At 42.9% G+C, this 19,070-nt stretch overlaps 3 protein-coding genes across 4 annotated transcripts; all 3 read right to left on the bottom strand.

Moving 5' to 3' along the window:
* Positions 1-1,062: 1,062 nt before the first annotated feature.
* Positions 1,063-14,729, bottom strand: LOC118936355 (E3 ubiquitin-protein ligase Topors-like). Of its 2 annotated transcripts, none has more exons than XM_036974494.1 (3): positions 14,638-14,729; positions 11,555-13,789; positions 1,063-1,589 (listed from the first exon to the last, which is right to left on the bottom strand). In XM_036974494.1, exons 2-3 carry the CDS (start codon positions 13,778-13,780, stop codon positions 1,101-1,103), a joined length of 2,715 nt encoding a protein of 904 aa, XP_036830389.1. In that variant the 5' UTR covers positions 13,781-13,789; positions 14,638-14,729; the 3' UTR covers positions 1,063-1,100. The 2 variants fall into 2 exon arrangements, with proteins under 2 accessions (XP_036830389.1, XP_036830388.1); XM_036974493.1 differs by having other exon boundaries at positions 14,503-14,712.
* Positions 6,186-8,135, bottom strand: LOC118960356. Its single transcript, XM_036974495.1, has 4 exons — positions 8,037-8,135; positions 7,295-7,790; positions 6,676-7,098; positions 6,186-6,522 (listed from the first exon to the last, which is right to left on the bottom strand). The coding sequence occupies exons 2-4, from the start codon at positions 7,747-7,749 to the stop codon at positions 6,495-6,497; spliced, it is 906 nt and encodes a 301-aa protein (XP_036830390.1). The 5' UTR covers positions 7,750-7,790; positions 8,037-8,135; the 3' UTR covers positions 6,186-6,494.
* An 840-nt stretch (positions 14,730-15,569) lies between the features above and the next one.
* Positions 15,570-18,480, bottom strand: LOC110497183 (NADH dehydrogenase [ubiquinone] 1 beta subcomplex subunit 6). Its single transcript, XM_036974498.1, has 4 exons — positions 17,980-18,480; positions 17,506-17,598; positions 16,941-16,985; positions 15,570-15,733 (listed from the first exon to the last, which is right to left on the bottom strand). Exons 1-4 carry the CDS (start codon positions 18,157-18,159, stop codon positions 15,668-15,670), a joined length of 384 nt encoding a protein of 127 aa, XP_036830393.1. The 5' UTR covers positions 18,160-18,480; the 3' UTR covers positions 15,570-15,667.
* Positions 18,481-19,070: the final 590 nt, after the last annotated feature.

Below are 19,070 nucleotides of genomic sequence, written 5' to 3'. Positions count from 1 at the left end.
ATCAATGCAGACAGTACTCCTTAGCAGTAACCGATATCCCATGGGAACATGAACTCGCCAAGCAATTCTCTGTTTCGCTGCCAGACAATCCCAAAGGATTCACTCCATTGTGCTGGAAAGAAAGCTCTGCTGTTGGGACAGCTTTATGTAGGCCTTAACAGTTTGTGGGCAACACTTGTCACCGTTATAGGGCAATTCATGTATTGTTTAGTGTTGCGTCTTTGCTGGCATGCATCTAAAAACATATATTTTGAGTTTGCCCCACCAAGATTTACATGCTAAAATCGTCACTGTTGTCTTGTCCCAACAGTTTAGCATCATTTTTATCAAATCTCAAATGAAAAGCAACCGTGCCCACTCAGATAAGCCTAATCTAATGGGGACATTATGATACTTCTTACTTTCAAGAATTTTGTTATTGCACCACTGGCAAGTTGATGTTCCTTTATCACACTAGAATCAGCTTCAGTAACGTGTTAGCATCTTAATCGTAGTAGCATCTGTAAGGTTCTAGAACTCTCATGCCATCCACATGAAACGATACCCACTCAGGCAGTAACCATTACATATGTGGCCTCCAACGACGAGCCACTGGCCAATGCTGACTTATTCAGGAGGTCATATCAGCTGTTGATTTCAGTTTTGAAACATTTATTACTATTTACAACTCCACAGTTACAACAACAGTCTTTCCCATTCCCATATTGATTTATTGGCCAGTATTAAGAGCAGTTTTCCATCAGATTACAAGAACAGCAGGTAGACAAGGTGTTTGGTTTCAACACAACGGTACAAGCTACATCAGCTTTATTGCCCATGTTATCCCTGAGAATGATGCATAGAAATGAATGACTGATAAGAAATTAGTTGAAGTATTTTATACAAATACTTTTTAAATGTAGGCCTTACAGACAGTCACTGTAAATAAGACAAATAAAACCCAATCTTTGACCCCCCTTTTTTTAACCTCATACAGCAAAGTGGCACATCCCAAATGAAAGAGCACCTTTTGGCAGAACAGTACATATAATATCCTACATAGTGAGGTGTAAAACTTTTTAAAGGTAAATTAAATGTCTTCCTACCCACCGAGGCCAGCATTATGATTCTTCCAAAAAATGACTTGTGTTGTCATTTGAAGGGCTATGAGAGTTCGCCTCATCCGCAGAGGCAGATTGGGACAGAACCCCCTCACTATGTGTGGGTGTGTCAGAAGCAGCAGCAACATTTATAGGAGGCTTGGCCTCCAGCACTCCACTGTCCAGACCCACAGGTGGAATCTGCTGTTCCCAGTCTTGTAACATGGACTCCAGCAGGCCAGAGTCTGCAGGGTTGCCTGTGGTGGTGGTTGTGCTAGGCGCTAGCACGCTGTTGCTTGTGCTGCTGCTTACCGGGCAGGTGTGGTTAGCATCGTTAGCGCCTTCGGCAGTATGTTGGTCACTGTCGCTGTCTATGGTGATGACAGTGGGCGAGTGTTTCCTGGACCCTGTGCGCTCTTTGCTCCTGTGCCTCTTGCCCTTCTTCTTGTGCTTCTTCTTCTTCTTCTGGTGCTTCCTGGTTTGCTCCGAGGAGCTGCCCTCAAAGATGATCTCCACGCTGAGGCTCCTGCTCCTCTTCCCCCCAGACTTCTCCTTGGACTTCCTAACCTTAAACCTTTTAGCCAACCCTTCCCCTAACCTTAAACCTTTTAGCTAACCCTTCCCCTAACCTTAAACCTTTTAGCTAACCCTTCCCCTAACCTTAAACCTTTTAGCTAACCCTTCCCCTAACCTTAACCCTTTAATCTAACTCCTAAACTTAACCCTAACCTATAGCCGAGCTAATATTAGCCAGCTAGCTAACGTTAGCCATCTATCTATAATTCATAAAATATCATACGTTTTGCAAATTTGTAACATATTGTACATTTTTCAGTCGTAACATTTTGCACGTTTTGCAAATTCTTAACATTTAATACGAATTGTAATTCATAACATATCAAACTAAATGAGTGATGGACTTCCACAAATGAATACATACCATGCAAAACGTAACATACAGTAAAAAGAGTGTTTGTCGGATTAACCTACAGAATAATACAAAATGATCTGAGATCAGCTTGAGAAAGAAGCTGCTGTTGGAACAAACAACTTGAAAAAAACCTTGAGGCGATCAATCTCTTGCTGTTGCTCCTTCAGGACACTTCTCAGAGTCTCATGTTGCTCTTTCAGTTGCTCTATCTCCATGACCAGCTCTTCTTTCTCTCTCTCACTTTACTCTACCTGTTCCTAGATTCAGAAACACACATCATGTCATGTACATATCCTCTCCTATGGATCATTTTAGCTAATATGTTCTTGTGAGGAACATCATCAATCCCAACAGAGAGTGCTGCCTTTTAAAGACAAGTAGTTCACGCATGGTCTTCAAAACACAATCTTTGGATTTGAGATATTGTGGATTGTATTGTTCCTGTGTTGTGATGACCAACTGGTTGTTTTCCAGGCAGTAGTCTGTGTTTTGGGGTTTTAAAGCAGAGGGGGGTGCTGGCTCCTCTCACTTGGTCATTACTATCAGCATACCAGAGCTGATTGAACTCTGCAGAATCCTCTGTATGTTATCAGGAATACAATATCATTGTCAGTGTAATCCCCGGCATAATATTGATCACTTAAATATCAAAGGAAAAGTACATTTACATTTTTTTGTGTATAAAATCAAGAAGTTAACATAGGCCTCTGGTACCATCAAGAAAGTGTAACCTAAACTGAGCACACTGATTAATATCAAAGTCCATGTTGAAAAGTCTGAGGATAAAATGCACACATGGTCTTACCACGAAAAACCACTTGTTTTCTAACTAGATCCTGTCCTATCAGATCCAATGATGGTTCTACCCACACAAATGTGTCCTTTGTGGTGCTCCAGCCACCTGCACAATAATGCAGTTATTAAACAATCAAGACTGACAACATAGGGAGGTATTCCAGACTATGGATATTTATTGTTGAATATAGGTTAAAACAATGAACATTCATGACAAAAGGTATATAATCTAATCTTGAATAACCAAGCCCAGTCTCTGGGGTTCGGTTTGATGGTTGCTGTCAGAGAGTAGCAGCAAATCACCCGCAGCATTAGTGGGTGATTACCTGGGAAACATGTGCCTGCACTTTCGCTGCTTTCCATTGACCTCTGAAATGGGAAATATAGCTAAATGAAAACAAGCAGGCCAAGATGCCCATAAAAATATAAGGTTTGAACTAAGCAGCAGGTGCAACTCGCTTAAACCTTAATTTATGTTGTTAACTGAACCCTTAGGCTATATCTCTTCTTTAGCAGCACACATTGTCCAAGAAGGTCAAAAATGTTATATTACATAAAAATGTAATTAGCCTACACCATCATCGTTATACATTCTGATGTACTATGACCTAGGTCAGGGATCATAAACTAGATTCCGCCACGGCAGATTTTTGGTCAGGGGGCTGGAACATGATTACAAATCATTTGTATACTGAAAATTGACAGGTTCAGATATAATATTTTACTTAACATTATAATTTCAAACCTTGCCTACTTTTGTATACGATCACATATTGTAGCCTATATCTCTCTATTATGCGGGGAAATACTTTGGAACAGATTTACAAAATGTAAATCACTTGGAGATTATGTTATGGTGTTTTTAGTATTGTATGTCCAACACTACTGACTTTGTTATGTTCGCAAAACCTTTTGACAAAGTTTGACTTTCATTTTAAATGTGTTGTGTAATTTATAGGTTTGCTACCGACCTGGCCCTCATATATAGGGCTAATTTTTTTCAGAAGATTTATGGCGTTTATAAAATCGTCAAACATACACTTCTAACTCAATACGTTACGGCAGGTAGCCTAGTGAGGTAGCCTAGTGATTAGAGCGTTGAGCCAGTAACCGAAAGGATCCCCGAGTTGACAAGGTAAAAATCTCGTTCTGCCCCTGAGCAAGGCAGTTAACCCGCTGATCCCCGGGCGCCGAAGACTTGGAAATCGATTTAAGGCAGCCCTTGCATCTCTGATTCAGAGGGGTTGGGTTAAATGCGAAAGACACATTTAAGTTGAATGCATTCATTTATACAACTGACTAGGTGTCCCCCTTTCCTATTACCTTATTCGAAATTGTTTTACTCTGTTTAGCCTACTCAAAGCCATGAACATATACTGCAGGTAACGTTACAAGGCCACAAATAAATAAAAAGACGGAGAGAGAACGAATATGAAAGTAAACGCAATTATGTCATTATTACGATCAAATATGTTATACTGTTTAGCTCAAATAAATGATTTAAATTGTTGACCTTACATGAAGTTTGGACTGCCAGTTCAACTCAGTGGTGTCGCACTCGCAGCTCAAACGTCAAATCGGAATAGGCTAGGCTACTTGTTTGTTCAAAACATCCCGGAACTCGGAAATCTTCGACTTCAGTGCGTTCAAAACAACTGGAAACTAGGATAAAAATTAACTTCAACTGGGAAAATAGTTTTGAACTGTCATCCAACTCGGAATTTGAAGTCGGAAACTCAAGCATCAACCGGTTTGTCTATAAGGGATACAGCTTTTCTCAAAATGGACTTTTCATAGCAGGTTTGGGAGAACCTAAGCAGCAGGTTAGGATAACTAACGTAGCAGGTTATGATCATTAGGTTAAGGTTAGGAAAAGGGTTAGGGTTGGCTAAATGCAACAACAAAACGTTTTAAGTCAAATTGACCAACTGTATCCCATCTGGTAATTTCGGCATCATCCTAGAGCTCCGATTTCTCCGCTCTGAAGGTCACTGTCGTCACAGTCTGTGCTCGTTTTATCAGAGATCACAGGTGTCGTGAACAACCATGCGAAAATCTCAAATTGTCATAAACCTGTCTCCTCGCCTCCTTTTCAAAACTCTTTGATGAGGTCAGAGGGGCGGGACCTCTGACTTTGGTTTTGAGAAGGAGGCGAGGAGTATTCAATTGAGATTCTCTCCCAATGTCACAGGCATGGGACACTTTTCACCGAACTTCGATACAAATTATTTTTCGTTGCAGTTTAGGACATTATTTTCGCTAACCCTAACCATTTCCCTAACTTTAACTTCCGTATCCTAACCTGCTACTGAAAAGTCACTTCGGAATCGAAGTGCAGTGAAGAGTCTCCCTCACCGGTATTGGTGGTGTTCCTGCCCGAATAGATCCACATGGGTCAAACCATGGGTCAAATTGCTAGATCACATTATTTGGTTAACTCACCTCAGCTCGTGTTGTACGGGGTGGGCCGAAGGCCCATTCCACCGAAGGCCTTCACCAAGTTCTGGCCCACCCTCACGTGCCTGAAGGAAGCACTGTGGTCCTCCCGTAACCTGCTGGTAGCAAAAAACGTAGAGACCACCCCCCAGGCAGTGGCCATGGTAGCCACGGAAGCCCTGGGGTGGTACGGAAGGAAGGGGGCCTCGACCCCAGGCGAAGGGTCCCCCACAACACCCTAGGTCCCGGCGGCCACGGCCTGCCAGCGCTGCGGCGCCTAGGGCGATGCGCCTAGGGGAGGGATCTCCTCTGGGCCCCGAAGGACGGGACGATGGTCTATTCGGAAGAGCAGGATGAGGCGAGTTTGATAAGGACTCACTCACCCCGCTCCTGTACAAGGGACAGAAGACAGCCTTTTAACAAAGTGGCTTTTTAACATGTTTCTCATGTCTTAAAAATGTTTTACCTTTGTTAGATCATTAGTACACATTTTAAATGGCTTTTACAGATTTGATGTCTACAAGGAAAGTACTTTTATTCATGGTTGTTTTCATTGGTTTTAACAACACGTACTTTTTAACAAATTTAAATGTAACTTTCAAATGCTGTGTTTTATGCCTTATTGCCGTTTTTTATGTGTATAAATGATGTAAAGAATGTATGAGCTGTTTTTAAAGGAATTGTGTTAATAAAACTTTTCCAAAAGAAAAAAATGGTGTATATACAAATCACTGGGTTAGCTGATATGTTAAACACTTATCCCGCCTTTGTGAGATCTGGAATTAGTAGGGCAGGAACACCATCATTAATTTGAAGTGCGCACAAACCTAATCATAACCCGTACTGGCGAAATGTAGTTTCTCAAGGGGATGGCCACGACCAATCAAAAGGCTACTTTCCCTTTTATCTTGCTGATTAAAAGGGAAACACACTCAGACAATGTGGGGAACTTTTACATATTTATTTGAGATGTATATCAGGAAGAAAAACGTTTTTATTTTATTTTTACATATGATCATTGATACACATGTATTATTGACATCAACTAAATATGATTGATTATATTTCGAAAATATTTGATATGATAAGGTTATATGATTGATTGCATATAGATTGCCATGTCAAATCATCAGCTTCTACTTCCTATGAGCTGTATCATGTGGGACCGTCTGATTCTAACCATCCTCTTCTGGTGACCATGAGGTGATGCTGGATGCTCCCACTGAATGCAGAGTTCGAGTTCATCAGTTCCACTACACAATGTTTAACCATGGGTTTACCCTGGGGAAAGAATCAAATAGAAACGCCTCAATCAAAACCTGAAGTGGGGTAAGCATAGCATATGATCTGGTATCAAGTAGTCTTTCAAGTCTTTCTTGAAAAAAGCATTACTTTACTGATTGTGTTATATGACTGTGGCTCAATATCATTTACTTTTTTAAATTGGCGACATCCAGCATTGCCATCACTTTGATTCTCTTTGGGTCGTAGACACAGTCCTCCTCTTGGTTGCTTGGTACCATGCCAACACCAGGTGGAACCCAGGCAGTGTCAAAGCCATGAGTGTGCCAGTTGTATTGCATGTCGTGACCCTTTTTGTTGATGACTTTAACTCTGCCAACATTCACCTTCACTTTCAGAACCATCCTGTTTGAGTCAGAAGAACCAAGGGGGTATCTAATGACTTTTCGGATGTCTCGACTGAGGTAGACACCTGCACCAAGCATCCCAACTTTAGATGGTGTGAAGCCATTTCTCTGTATATCTACTGCAGCCTGTTTTGATGTTCCATGGTACATCACGTAGACGTGGCTGTCCTCAGGCGAGACTCCACTCTGAAGATGATCATACTGAGATCTGTAAGACAGGAACACCACTTGTGTTTATAGATATGTAAGAAATGATATTGTGTTCAGTAGGTTAATTATTTATAGATATGTAAGAAATGATATTGTGTTCAGTAGGTTAATTATTTTTAAGGTACATTATATCTTTACATTTATTGAAAAAAAGTGTTGTATATGAAACTTTAAACAGTCTTTTTCATACTTACAAGTTCTCTTCGGTAACCTTCATGACCTCGATGACTTTGATTCTCTTTGGGTCGTAGACACAGTTCTCCTGTTGGTTGCTCGCCACCATGCCAACATTAGGGGGAACCCAGGCAGTGTCAAAGCCATGCACAGTGTGCCATGTCTTCTGCATGGGGTGGTTCTGCCTGTCTATGACCTTAACCCTGCCGACATCCACCCTGATTTTTAGTACTCTTTTCTCAGAGTCAGGAACATCAAGAGGGTATTTACAGGCTTTTCGGATGTCCCGACTAACATAAACACCAGCACCAAGCATGCTGATATCGGCTCTTGATGGTTTGAAACCTTCCCTTTTAATAAACTCTGCGCCCTCTTTTGAGCAGCCATGAAACATCACATATTCTCTGTGATCTTCAGGATGAGTCTTGCTGTCAAGCAAGTTGATGTAGTATGGGGAATCAGGGTTAACATCCATAGTAACCAAACCGTTGTTAAATACACCTCTGCTGAAATGAGCTGTAATTTAAGTACATACATTGCAATTACCATTTGTAAGTTAACATAGTTGAACATTCCTAAGGCTGAAACTGTTACACTAAATTGTTATGGCTGAATAATATTTCAAAATATGCTGAATTATTACACTAGCATTATAACGCGATCATGTAAAGACTTATTTAGTAAGTAAACAGGGGTTGTTTGATAGCCACGTGTCCAGTAATAAGTTACCGTGTCCTGAAAAACAGATGAGACCGTTCTTACCTGCTGCTGCAAGACAAATGCAGGAATACTCCGTATGCTTAGGAAACCTAGCGCTTAGGTTTCAATTCCTGACTGCAGGACAATCTTACCTATTTAGGTTTCGTTTCCTGGTCTACTCTTGCAGTGGTGACCCGTCATTCAAGGAAGGTGAGAACCACATTTTTAGCAAAAACAAATGTAACCCTCTCACCGGGTTCGAATTTGACTCTCACGATATTACCTTACATAGAATATCTCGGATGTTAGGTGAGAAGGACATCTCCAATAAGAATCCCTATTGTAAACTATCTAGGGTGATGACAACTAGGGTATTAACTTCAGATGGAATTATTATAGGTTTGCTTTGACACCCAGGCAGTGTCAAAGCCATGCATTCAATTCAATTGAAACAGTAAATGACTCCACCAAGACAACATACACAAGGTTCAAAATGTGTATTATTACATTTTCAAAGCACCACATCAAAATAAAAATAAAACACTTGTCACCGTTATAGGGCAATTAATGTATTGATTAGGGTTGCGTCTTTGCTGGCATGCATCTAAAAACATACAGTGCCTTGCGAAAGTATTCGGCCCCCTTGAACTTTGCGACCTTTTGCCACATTTCAGGCTTCAAACATAAAGATATAAAACTGTATTTTTTTGTGAAGAATCAACAACAAGTGGTACACAATCATGAAGTGGAACGACATTTATTGGATATTTCAAACTTTTTTAACAAATCAAAAACTGAAAAATTTGGCGTGCAAAATTATTCAGCCCCTTTACCTTCAGTGCAGCAAACTCTCTCCAGAAGTTCAGGGAGGATCTCTGAATGATCCAATGTTGACCTAAATGACTAATGAGGATAAATACAATCCACCTGTGTGTAATCAAGTCTCCGTATAAATGCACCTGCACTGTGATAGTCTCAGAGGTCCGTTAAAAGCGCAGAGAGCATCATGAAGAACAAGGAACACACCAGGCAGGTCCGAGATACTGTTGTGAAGAAGTTTAAAGCCGGATTTGGATACAAAAAGATTTCCCAAGCTTCAAACATCCCAAGGAGCACTGTGCAAGCGATAATATTGAAATGGAAGGAGTATCAGACCACTGCAAATCTACCAAGACCTGGCCGTCCCTCTAAACTTTCAGCTCATACAAGGAGAAGACTGATCAGAGATGCAGCCAAGAGGCCCATGATCACTCTGGATGAACTGCAGAGATCTACAGCTGAGGTGGGAGACTCTGTCCATAGGACAACAATCAGTCGTATATTGTACAAATCTGGCCTTTATGGAAAAGTGGCAAGAAGAAAGCCATTTCTTAAAGATATCCATAAAAAGTGTCGTTTAAAGTTTGCCACAAGCCACCTGGGAGACACACCAAACATGTGGAAGAAGGTGCTCTGGTCAGATGAAACCAAAATTGAACTTTTTGGCAACAATGCAAAACGTTATGTTTGGCGTAAAAGCACAGCTGAACACACCATCCCCACTGTCAAACATGGTGGTGGCAGCATCATGGTTTGGGCCTGCTTTTCTTCAGCAGGGACAGGGAAGATGGTTAAAATTGATGGGGAGATGGATGGAGCCAAATACAGGACCATTCTGGAAGAAAACCTGATCTAGTCTGCAAAAGACCTGAGGCTGGGACGGAGATTTGTCTTCCAACAAGACAATGATCCAAAACATAAAGCAAAATCTACAATGGAATGGTTCAAAAATAAACATATCCAGGTGTTAGAATGGCCAAGTCAAAGTCCAGACCTGAATCCAATCGAGAATCTGTGGAAAGAACTGAAAACTGCTGTTCACAAATGCTCTCCATCCAACCTCACTGAGCTCGAGCTGTTTTGCAAGGAGGAATGGGAAAAAATTTCAGTCTCTCGATGTGCAAAACTGATAGACATACCCCAAGCGACTTACAGCTGTAATCGCAGCAAAAGGTGGCGCTACAAAGTATTAACTTAAGGGGGCTGAATAATTTTGCACGCCCAATTTTTCAGTTTTTGATTTGTTAAAAAAGTTTGAAATATCCAATAAATGTCGTTCCACTTCATGATTGTGTCCCACTTGTTGTTGATTCTTCACAAAAAAATACAGTTTTATATCTTTATGTTTGAAGCCTGAAATGTGGCAAAAGGTCGCAAAGTTCAAGGGGGCCGAATACTTTCGCAAGGCACTGTATATTTTGAGTTTGCCCCACCAAGATTTACATGCTAAAATCGCCACTCTTGTCTTGTCCCAACAGCGTAGCATCATTTTTATCAAATCTCAAATGAAAAGCAACCGTGCCCACTCAGATAAGAAGCCTAATCTAATGGGGACATTATGATACTTCTTACTTTCAAAATGTTTATTGCACCACTGGCAAGTTGATGTTCCTTTATCACACTAGAATCAGCTTCAGTAACGTGTTAGCATCTTAATCGTAGTAGCATCTGTAAGGTTCTAGAACTCTCATGCCATCCACATGAAAGGATACCCACTCAGGCAGTAACCATTACATATGTGGCCTCCAACGACGAGCCACTGGCCAATGCTGACTTATTCAGGAGGTCATATCAGCTGTTGATTTCAGTTTTGAAACATTTATTACTATTTACAACTCCACAGTTACAACAACAGTCTTTCCCATTCCCATATTGATTTATTGGCTAGTATTAAGAGCAGTTTTCCATCAGATTACAAGAACAGCAGGTAGACAAGGTGTTTGGTTTCAACACAACGGTACAAGCTACATCAGCTTTATTGCCCATGTTATCCCTGAGAATGATGCATAGAAATGAATGACTGATAAGAAATTAGTTGAAGTATTTTATACAAATACTTTTTAAATGTAGGCCTTACAGACAGTCACTGTAAATAAGACAAATAAAACCCAATCTTTGACCCCCCTTTTTTTTTAACCTCATACAGCAAAGTGGCACATCCCAAATGAAAGAGCACCTTTTGGCAGAACAGTACATATAACATCCTACATAGTGAGGTGTAAAACTAACTTTTAAAGGTAAATTAAATGTCTTCCTACCCACCGAGGCCAGCATTATGATTCTTCCAAAAAATGACTTGTGTTGTCATTTGAAGGGCTATGAGAGTTTGCCTCATCCGCAGAGGCAGATTGGGACAGAACCCCCTCACTCTGTGTGGGTGTGTCAGAAGCAGCAGCAACATTTATAGGAGGCTTGGCCTCCAGCACTCCACTGTCCAGACCCACAGGTGGAATCTGCTGTTCCCAGTCTTGTAACATGGACTCCAGCAGGCCAGAGTCTGCAGGGTTGCCTGTGGTGGTGGTTGTGCTAGGCGCTAGCACGCTGTTGCTTGTGCTGCTGCTTACCGGGCAGGTGTGGTTAGCATCGTTAGCGCCTTCGGCAGTATGTTGGTCACTGTCGCTGTCTATGGTAATGACAGTGGGCGAGTGTTTCCTGGACCCTGTGCGCTCTTTGCTCCTGTGCCTCTTGCCCTTCTTCTTGTGCTTCTTCTTCTTCTTCTGGTGCTTCCTGGTTTGCTCTGAGGAGCTGCCCTCAAAGATGATCTCCACGCTGAGGCTCCTGCTCCTCTTCCCCCCAGACTTCTCCTTGGACTTCCTGTGACGCTTCTCTTTGCTCTTCTTCTTGTCTTTCACATAGGACGAGGTGGTGGAGGAGGGAGGCTCGTCGAGGGCTATGGAGGACTGGTCTTTGGGGGAAGGTTCCTCCAGGTGTCTCGATTTGTACTTTCTCTTCCCGCTGGGCTTCTCGTGACGAGACTTCCTGTGAGCGCCGGACGGCGAACAGGTGCTGGAACGACTTCTGGAGCGCCTCTTATCCCGCCGGTGGGAATCAGGACTCTGGCTCGGGGACCTGCAATCGATGTTCCTGTGTGAGCTGGAGTAGTAGGACCTCCTCTCTGTGTAGAGCATGGCACTGCTGTCCCTCTCACTCTCCCGGCTGTAGTAGTGCCAGTGATAGGAGTGTGACGATGAGTCGTGGCTGCGGCCTGATCGGCTGCTATCTTTATTGTCCCTCGTCTTCTCCCATTTAGTGTGGGAGCGGTCGCGGCTTTGGGAGCGTGACTGCCTCCTGCCTCTGGACAGAGTGCTGTCGCTGTTGATGGAGATAGCCGGGCTCTTGGTCGAGCGGCTGCGGTCGGCGCTCCTGGACCTCCTCCCCCGGTCTCTGCTTCTCGACCGTGGCCTCTCTCTAGAGCTATCTCGACTGTGACATCTCCTGCCGTCTTTCTCAGTTTGTCCTCTGTTTTTGCTTGCTGACTTACTAGATGATGACTCACATCTAATTGAGGGTGAGGTGTTACGTCTCTCCTTGGAGCACGATACATCTTGCTTCCTTTCCACCCCCTCTGCCTTCCCAGGACATTGGCCTTGAGAGGAGGCGGGGCTAAGGCTGGTGAAGCGGATGTGTTGAAGCAGCCTGGGCACTTCATCTTTGATCTCCTCCAGAACAGACTCCTCTGAGTCAGAGGACAGCTTGACCAGCTCCGGGGTCCTTTCAGCAAGGGGTTTTACAAAGCCCACGATGATGCAATCCTCATCGCCAGAGGAGGTACACGCCTGTCCGTCCTTGTCGGTTTTCACCCAAGCAGAGTCCGCAGTCAGGCGAGGGGTCTTTGGCTGTAACACTGCTCCGCACTCCTCCCCCACACTGCTCTCTGAGTCAGAGTCTCTGATGGATAGCAGCAGGGCCCTGGTGGGTTCTGTTGTGGAGTACGAAGGTCCGGGTGTCTCGTCGTCCCATGTTGACTGGCTCAGGGCGCCCCCGGACATGGGGTCCAGCTCCACAGAATCGCCCTCCTCCTCATCCTCGGAGATGGCAATCACCGAGGAGTTGGAGCTGCTGCCCTCGTCCGAGGACGGCGCAGGGCAGTCGTAGACGGCATGCTGGTCGTAGGCCTCCATGTTGAAGGGTGCTCGGGCGAAGTTGACAAACTCATGCAGGAAGTGATCGGTGCGGGCCTGGAGGAAAGGCTGCAGCTCCTCGTGGATGGCCCGGTCCTCCATGTCATAGCGGGTGATGCGGGACATGATAATGTGCTGCACGATGTTGACCAGGGAGCCGTGAGCGCCGTACAGCACCACCAGCTCTCTCTTCAGCCAGGGCAACAGGCGGTGCAGGCAGGCCGGGTTCTTCTGAAAGAACTCCGCCGAGATGTCCCGGGAACGGCCACCGTCTCGCACGCTCCGCACTCGCACCCCTCGCCGGTAGAGCGCCCGTCTGAACTTGATCATCTCCTGCTCACGGAGGCTGCGCACGGTCCGGCCCTCGCTTTCTGCCCGCCTCCTGGCCGCCAGGCGCGCCATCATGCGGCGGAGGCCTCGGTCCTGTCGAGGAGGGGGGGAAGCCCCCGTTAGGGCCTCGAACATGACCCCGTTGTCGGGGGGAGGGGATGTTCTTCTCTGGTCCTGCCGACGCGCCCCCGTCAGCGTGGTGCGGTAGCGGAACCGTTCCCCTGCGAAACTCCCAAAGGAACCGTTCTCCGTGGGCCGCAGGTCATACTTCTTGAAGTCCTTCTCTGATTGTATACTGTGATAGATAGAGTTGAATGGCTGCTTGCATAGCGGGCACTCAGCTTTGTTCTTGGACCACTCGTGGATGCAGCGGAAGCAGAACTTGTGCAAGCAGAGATCGAGGTAGGCCATGTTGTTGAATCGGTCCAGACAGATGGGGCACTTAGAGTCTGGAGACGCCTCGGCAGACAAAACCTCAGAGGACTTGTCCAGGGCACTCTTCTTGCGTAGCCGTAAGGTCATCTTTGCTGCTGCCATGGTGATAGTCTAGGGAAGAAAATATTGCCTCATGTTAAATAGTGTTTTCAATAAAGGGACACAACACAGCACTGACTTTGTTCAAACTTAATTTTCTGTAATATACTGTCACTAGCTAGGCCCATTGGCAGATGCAGAGACAACTCTTTCATCTACACACCCTTACATATCATTTCAAAGGTATTAATTCAACCTGCAAACAGGGAGGAATTTTGCAAGAGGAGCATCTAAACATTTTGTCATTATCCAATGTGTTACATAATCAGAACACTATAATAATAAAGATTGTACAGGGGTCACAGCTAACTGTGTCAGAGCCATTTAGCCACATTGACCATAGATGGCAAAATGACTGTCAACCAATTTCAACAGAATCTTACAATTAGCTCACCACAGTTGTAAAATGATAATAAAGCCCAATAACTTCCCATGTAATGTTATATTACTTGAACGTGTCTTTTACTTGGTACGGTTAACGTTAGCTAGCTCGATAGATAACTTTAGCAGCTACGTTAGCTGTTCTGACTCATCTAGGGTTGGACAGTGAACACTCATAATGGTTGACTTTGGCCCTAATCTCTGACCGATAATCCTGACAAGAAATGATGTATTCATGACATGTTTGTGAGTCTGAATTGTGATAAATGACAGCTTGGGTAAATTAGCAAAATAGCTTTCAGCTAGCCAGCTTTCAGCTAGCCATCTTTCGTCCCTTTGCTTACCAAAAAAAAAGCCGGGGATCCGAGGCAAATGTCTAGGAATCCTGTCGGCGACAACACTCAAGACCTCTCATTATCTTTTCATATTTCACTATTTCCATATGTACTAAAGAGAAGTAAATTAATTTAGTTGTTTACCACACTCTTTGGAGTTGGCCTCCTGTTTCATACCGTGATGTAATGCTACATTTTTTTTTTTAAACGCAAAGGATGATGGTATACTGGAGGGTGTTGACCTTCCGCTTTGGAGTGAAGTACTTTTTTTATGGTCTCGTGCGCCACCTATTGACAGTAACTTTTAACACAGAGGATGAATTATCTGGAAAGCAACCTAATCTGGACATAGACGACAGTAGTGTACTAATAAACCATAGCCATCCATAATATACAAACATCAAATATAATTATGAGTTTGGTTACTTGTGTCAAATCGTTTGCAAAGCTCTTATTTAAACGTTTAAACAGAGGGTAGTGTGAACGGCCCAATACATCACTGAGGCCAAGCTTTCTGCCATCCAGGACCACTATACCAGGAAGGCCCTAAAAATTGTCAGACTCCAACTACCCTAGTCATAGACCGTTCTCTCTGCTAGCGCACAGCAAGCAGTACCGGAGCGCCAAGTCTAGGTCCAAGAAGCTTCTAAACAGCTTCTACCCCTAAGCCATAATACTCCTGAACACCTAATCAAATGGCTACCCAGACTTTTTGTATTGACCCCCCCCCCCCCCCTTTTACACCACTGCTACTCTGTTGTTATCATCTATGCATAGTCACTTTAATAAGTGCCCCCACACATTGACTCTGTATCGGTACCCCCCCTGTATATAGTCTCGCTATTGTTATTTTACTGCTGCTCTTTAATTACTTGTTACTTTTATTTCTTATTCTTATCTGTATTTTTTTAACTGCATTGTTGGTTAAGGGCTCGTAAGTAAGCATTTCACTGTACCCGTTGTATTCGGCACCTGTGACTAATACATTTGGATTGAAACACTGGATCTGAATTAGTCAAATAAATGCAGCACTCTTTCCCCCACATTCTTGTCCAAATATACTTCTCTGACATGTATTAGTATTGTAAATATTATTTAATGACATGTACATCAAGTTTTTTACAACAGGGCAGGGACAAAAAGACATTGTGTAATTCTTTCAACTATGTCTTCTTCAGTGGTGACCATGGCTCTCTGGGAGGTCTGGAACAACCTCTCCCGTCTCCAAGATGGTGTCGCCCTGAACACAGACAGGGAAAATTAACAGATAATGAAAGAGTCAGTTGCTAGATGTCCCTACTCTTTCATTGCAAGGTCTAGGAAAGCTGTCTGGGAATCCAGAGCTTTTGTGGTCCGTTGTAGCTCAGTTGGTAGAGCATGACTATTGTAACACCAGGGTAGTGGGTTCAATTCCCAGGATTGCCCATATGTAAAATGTATGCACGCATGACTGTAAGTCGCTTTGGATAAAAGCATCTGCTAAATACATTATTTTGTGTTACCATAGTAGGCCACAATTACAGTGTAGTTTATATATAAGCTACACTGCAATTCAGTTCTTTACTGTAAACTGCCAAAGTGCACCATTGTGTCACATGCATCTGTTAATAAATCTATAAGCAATACATCACATTTTATTGGTCACATATACACATGGTTAGCAGATGTTACTGCAAATGTAGCGAAATGCTTGTGCTTCTAGTTCCGACAATGCAGCAATATCTAACAAGAAATCGAACAATTCCACAACAAAACCTAATACACACACATCTAAGTCTGATATCCAGTAGTTCTTCCCGGCTGTATGTAATAACACGTAAGATTTTCTGGGCTAACAATGTAAGAAATAATACAATAAATAATAAATAATAATAAAAACAAAACACAGCAAAGTTTCCTAAGGACTAGAAGTGAGGTGACCCTCTGTCGGCGCCATCTTGTCCAATCATCAATACAAAAGGAAAGGGAAAGGGGGATACCTAGTCAGTTGTTCAACTGAAATGTGTCGTCCGTATTTAACCCAACCCTTCTGCCCACCCACTGGGTACAGATGGCAGTTCAACATCTACTTTTGATTTACATTTGGTTGAGCTGTCAACTAATATGAATTTAATGTGAAATCAACCAAAAATGTCACCCAGTCATTTAGGTTAAAAGTTAGGTGAAAAAAATACAAAATTCCCCAATGACTTTTGGAAAACTAATTAGTTTTCCATGTTGACATTTGCATTTTTCGGTTGAAATGACATGGAAACAATGTATGTTTCAACCTGTTTTTGCCCAGTGGGCAGTGAATCCACTGTAACACTAAGAGCCAGTTCACAGACACAGATTAATTGTAGTCTGGACTAAAAAGCACTTACAATGGAGATTCTTCATTGTATGTGCTTTTTCATACAGGACTAGGCTTAATCCTGTTCCTATAACAACACATGAGATGTACTTACAGGGAACAGCCTGGGCTTCAGCTCCACGATGCCATAGGGCTTTTTCTGTGACAAACACACAAGCAGGACAGGTCAATGTTTTAGATTGAATTGAAGACTCTTCTATGACACATGCATGATACAACTTTCAATAGAGCAGGTATAGTGAATGAACACCAACAACACAGGGCTAAAAACTGCAATCCACTACTGTATAATAACATTTCATAAATCGGAGCGCAATTAACTTTGAACATCCAAGGTCAAACACATTATCAGTCTTCTTGACCATTAGGTCTTAGCCTTTTAAATCAAGACCTGTCTATCTAGGCAGTAGGTCAAGGGAAAGCATTAGCAATGCTGATTTTTGAGTGACACAGCCTGGCATTTCATGTCTGATTTATAGCTGGGAGGCCTGGTGTTTTAAATCGAACCAATTAGGCCTGTGAGGTGGTTGGAAGAATCCATGTGGTGTCTGGTTGGGCCAAAATCCTCTTACACTCCAGGAACAGGTTTTCCTAACAACAACATTACTACATGAATGAAAAGACAATATAATTGTTGGTGTTGAATTGATTGAACTTACAGCAACATGATACTTCACATAATAATGCACAACCCAGGCAGGGATCAGCAACCGGGTCAAGGCGAACACTCCACCAGTGTAGACTTTGTAGGTCTGGAAAGAGAGCAACACAAAGGGGACGTGTGTCACAAATGTTAACAGGTGTTGTTGATTTCTTGCTGACAACAGTTGATGCACTTTTTCGGTACAACTACTAGTTAGCAACATGCCAGTAGCTATGTTACATTCAGGTTGGCAGTGGCAAAGGTGACTGGCATCACACCAAGCATGAGAATACTAGTCAATGTGGCTATGGTAACTAGTGACGACCCATGCAACTGGCTAGGCTAGCTAGTAAACAGTAACACCGACGTCTCAAAACAAAAACATAGCACGTAGCTATCCCAAATACTAGCTAGTTAGTCATTCTAATCCAATTCACACAGTGTTGTTCGTTGATATAGTACAATGAAATGGCCAAAATGATGAACTCACGTAAAGTCTACACAGGGTCTTCGGTTCCAGAAAGCCAGCCCAGAATTTTGCCACCGGCCCGGGGGCTGTCTTTGGCAGCACGGGCTCTCTGGGACTGAGCTCTTGGTCCTTCAGCCATTTCCTCCTGAGGTTTGAAATCTGCTCTACGCGGAGCTTTTCGTCTGCTGTGTAACCAGTCATGATTAAGAAGGGCTAGTTCTTATTTTCTTGATATTCAACCTCACTACAATGACACCATGGAGGACACCGCCATGGAGTGCACAGCCAAAACTCATGAAGAAGAAAACAGTCAACGACAACGGTAACTACACATTTCCCCCCTTGGCTGAGTGTGTGAGTGACATCTACGGGACTGGAGGAGGAAACAAAACAGGGATTTTTCATGATCACTGATTTCACTGATGCATTGTGCAAAATATGCTACACACAATTGCTTACTACATTTTTTACATTCATCCAAAATGAAGGAAACCCTGTATTATGTATCCATATGCTTTTTACTATAATGGTAAATGTCTTTGTGAATTGCTATTAAGATGTCATAAACAGTGAATGATAATGAGTTTTCTGTTTGGATGCGGTTGCAGCATTATAAACTGTTGTCACCATATGACCATTCTACCACTGTCCCGAGGGCATAAGCAAGTCCTCAATCAATTGTATTTTATAAAGCCCTTTTTACACCAGCAGTTGTCACAAAGTGCTTACAGATACCCAGCCTAAAACCCCAAAGAGCAAACAATGCAGTTGTAGAAGCACAGTGGCTAGGACAAACTGTAATCTAATTTGTGCCCAGTATAAACTGGTGAGGTGTGAAACCTTAGCTACCATCAAACATTATTGCTTCAGAGGGCTTTTTCAATCATTAGTCATAACACTTAAAATACGAGCTGAAATGTTTGACATTTGTACATAATATGGGTTATATAAGGACTAGTTATAATGTGATGTATTATCAATAGTTAGTGATACAGTATAGTCAACTGTCTTGATCATCAATTTGTTAAGCAAACTATATCAATGTCTTCTGAAATATAGTGGACTTTATCAACACATCCACAAAATCATTCATCCGTATGTGATGCAGAGTG

This window comes from Oncorhynchus mykiss, unplaced genomic scaffold (genome assembly GCF_013265735.2).
Source record: "Oncorhynchus mykiss isolate Arlee unplaced genomic scaffold, USDA_OmykA_1.1 un_scaffold_600, whole genome shotgun sequence".
Taxonomy (NCBI): Eukaryota; Metazoa; Chordata; class Actinopteri; order Salmoniformes; family Salmonidae; genus Oncorhynchus; species Oncorhynchus mykiss.
Note: the sequence above shows the minus strand (reverse complement) of the source record. Positions and strands in the feature narration are given on the sequence as shown.

Excerpts from the sequence above, each read along its gene's own strand:
- LOC118960356 (XM_036974495.1), bottom strand. The coding sequence starts at position 7,749 with ATGGATGTTAACCCTGATTCCCCATACTACATCAACTTGCTTGACAGC. Across the intron at positions 7,099-7,294 it reads AAGGTTACCGAAGAGAACTT|ATCTCAGTATGATCATCTTC; the intron begins GTAAGTATGAAA and ends CCTGTCTTACAG. Across the intron at positions 6,523-6,675 it reads GATGTCGCCAATTTAAAAAA|GGTAAACCCATGGTTAAACA; the intron begins GTAAATGATATT and ends TTCTTTCCCCAG.
- LOC118936355 (XM_036974494.1), bottom strand. The coding sequence starts at position 13,780 with ATGGCAGCAGCAAAGATGACCTTACGGCTACGCAAGAAGAGTGCCCTG. Across the intron at positions 1,590-11,554 it reads GCAGGAGCCTCAGCGTGGAG|ATCATCTTTGAGGGCAGCTC; the intron begins ATCATCTTTGAG and ends CTCAGCGTGGAG.
- LOC110497183 (XM_036974498.1), bottom strand. The coding sequence starts at position 18,159 with ATGACTGGTTACACAGCAGACGAAAAGCTCCGCGTAGAGCAGATTTCA. Across the intron at positions 17,599-17,979 it reads AGACCCTGTGTAGACTTTAC|ACCTACAAAGTCTACACTGG; the intron begins GTGAGTTCATCA and ends CTCTCTTTCCAG. Across the intron at positions 16,986-17,505 it reads ATGTGAAGTATCATGTTGCT|AAAAAGCCCTATGGCATCGT; the intron begins GTAAGTTCAATC and ends TGTTTGTCACAG.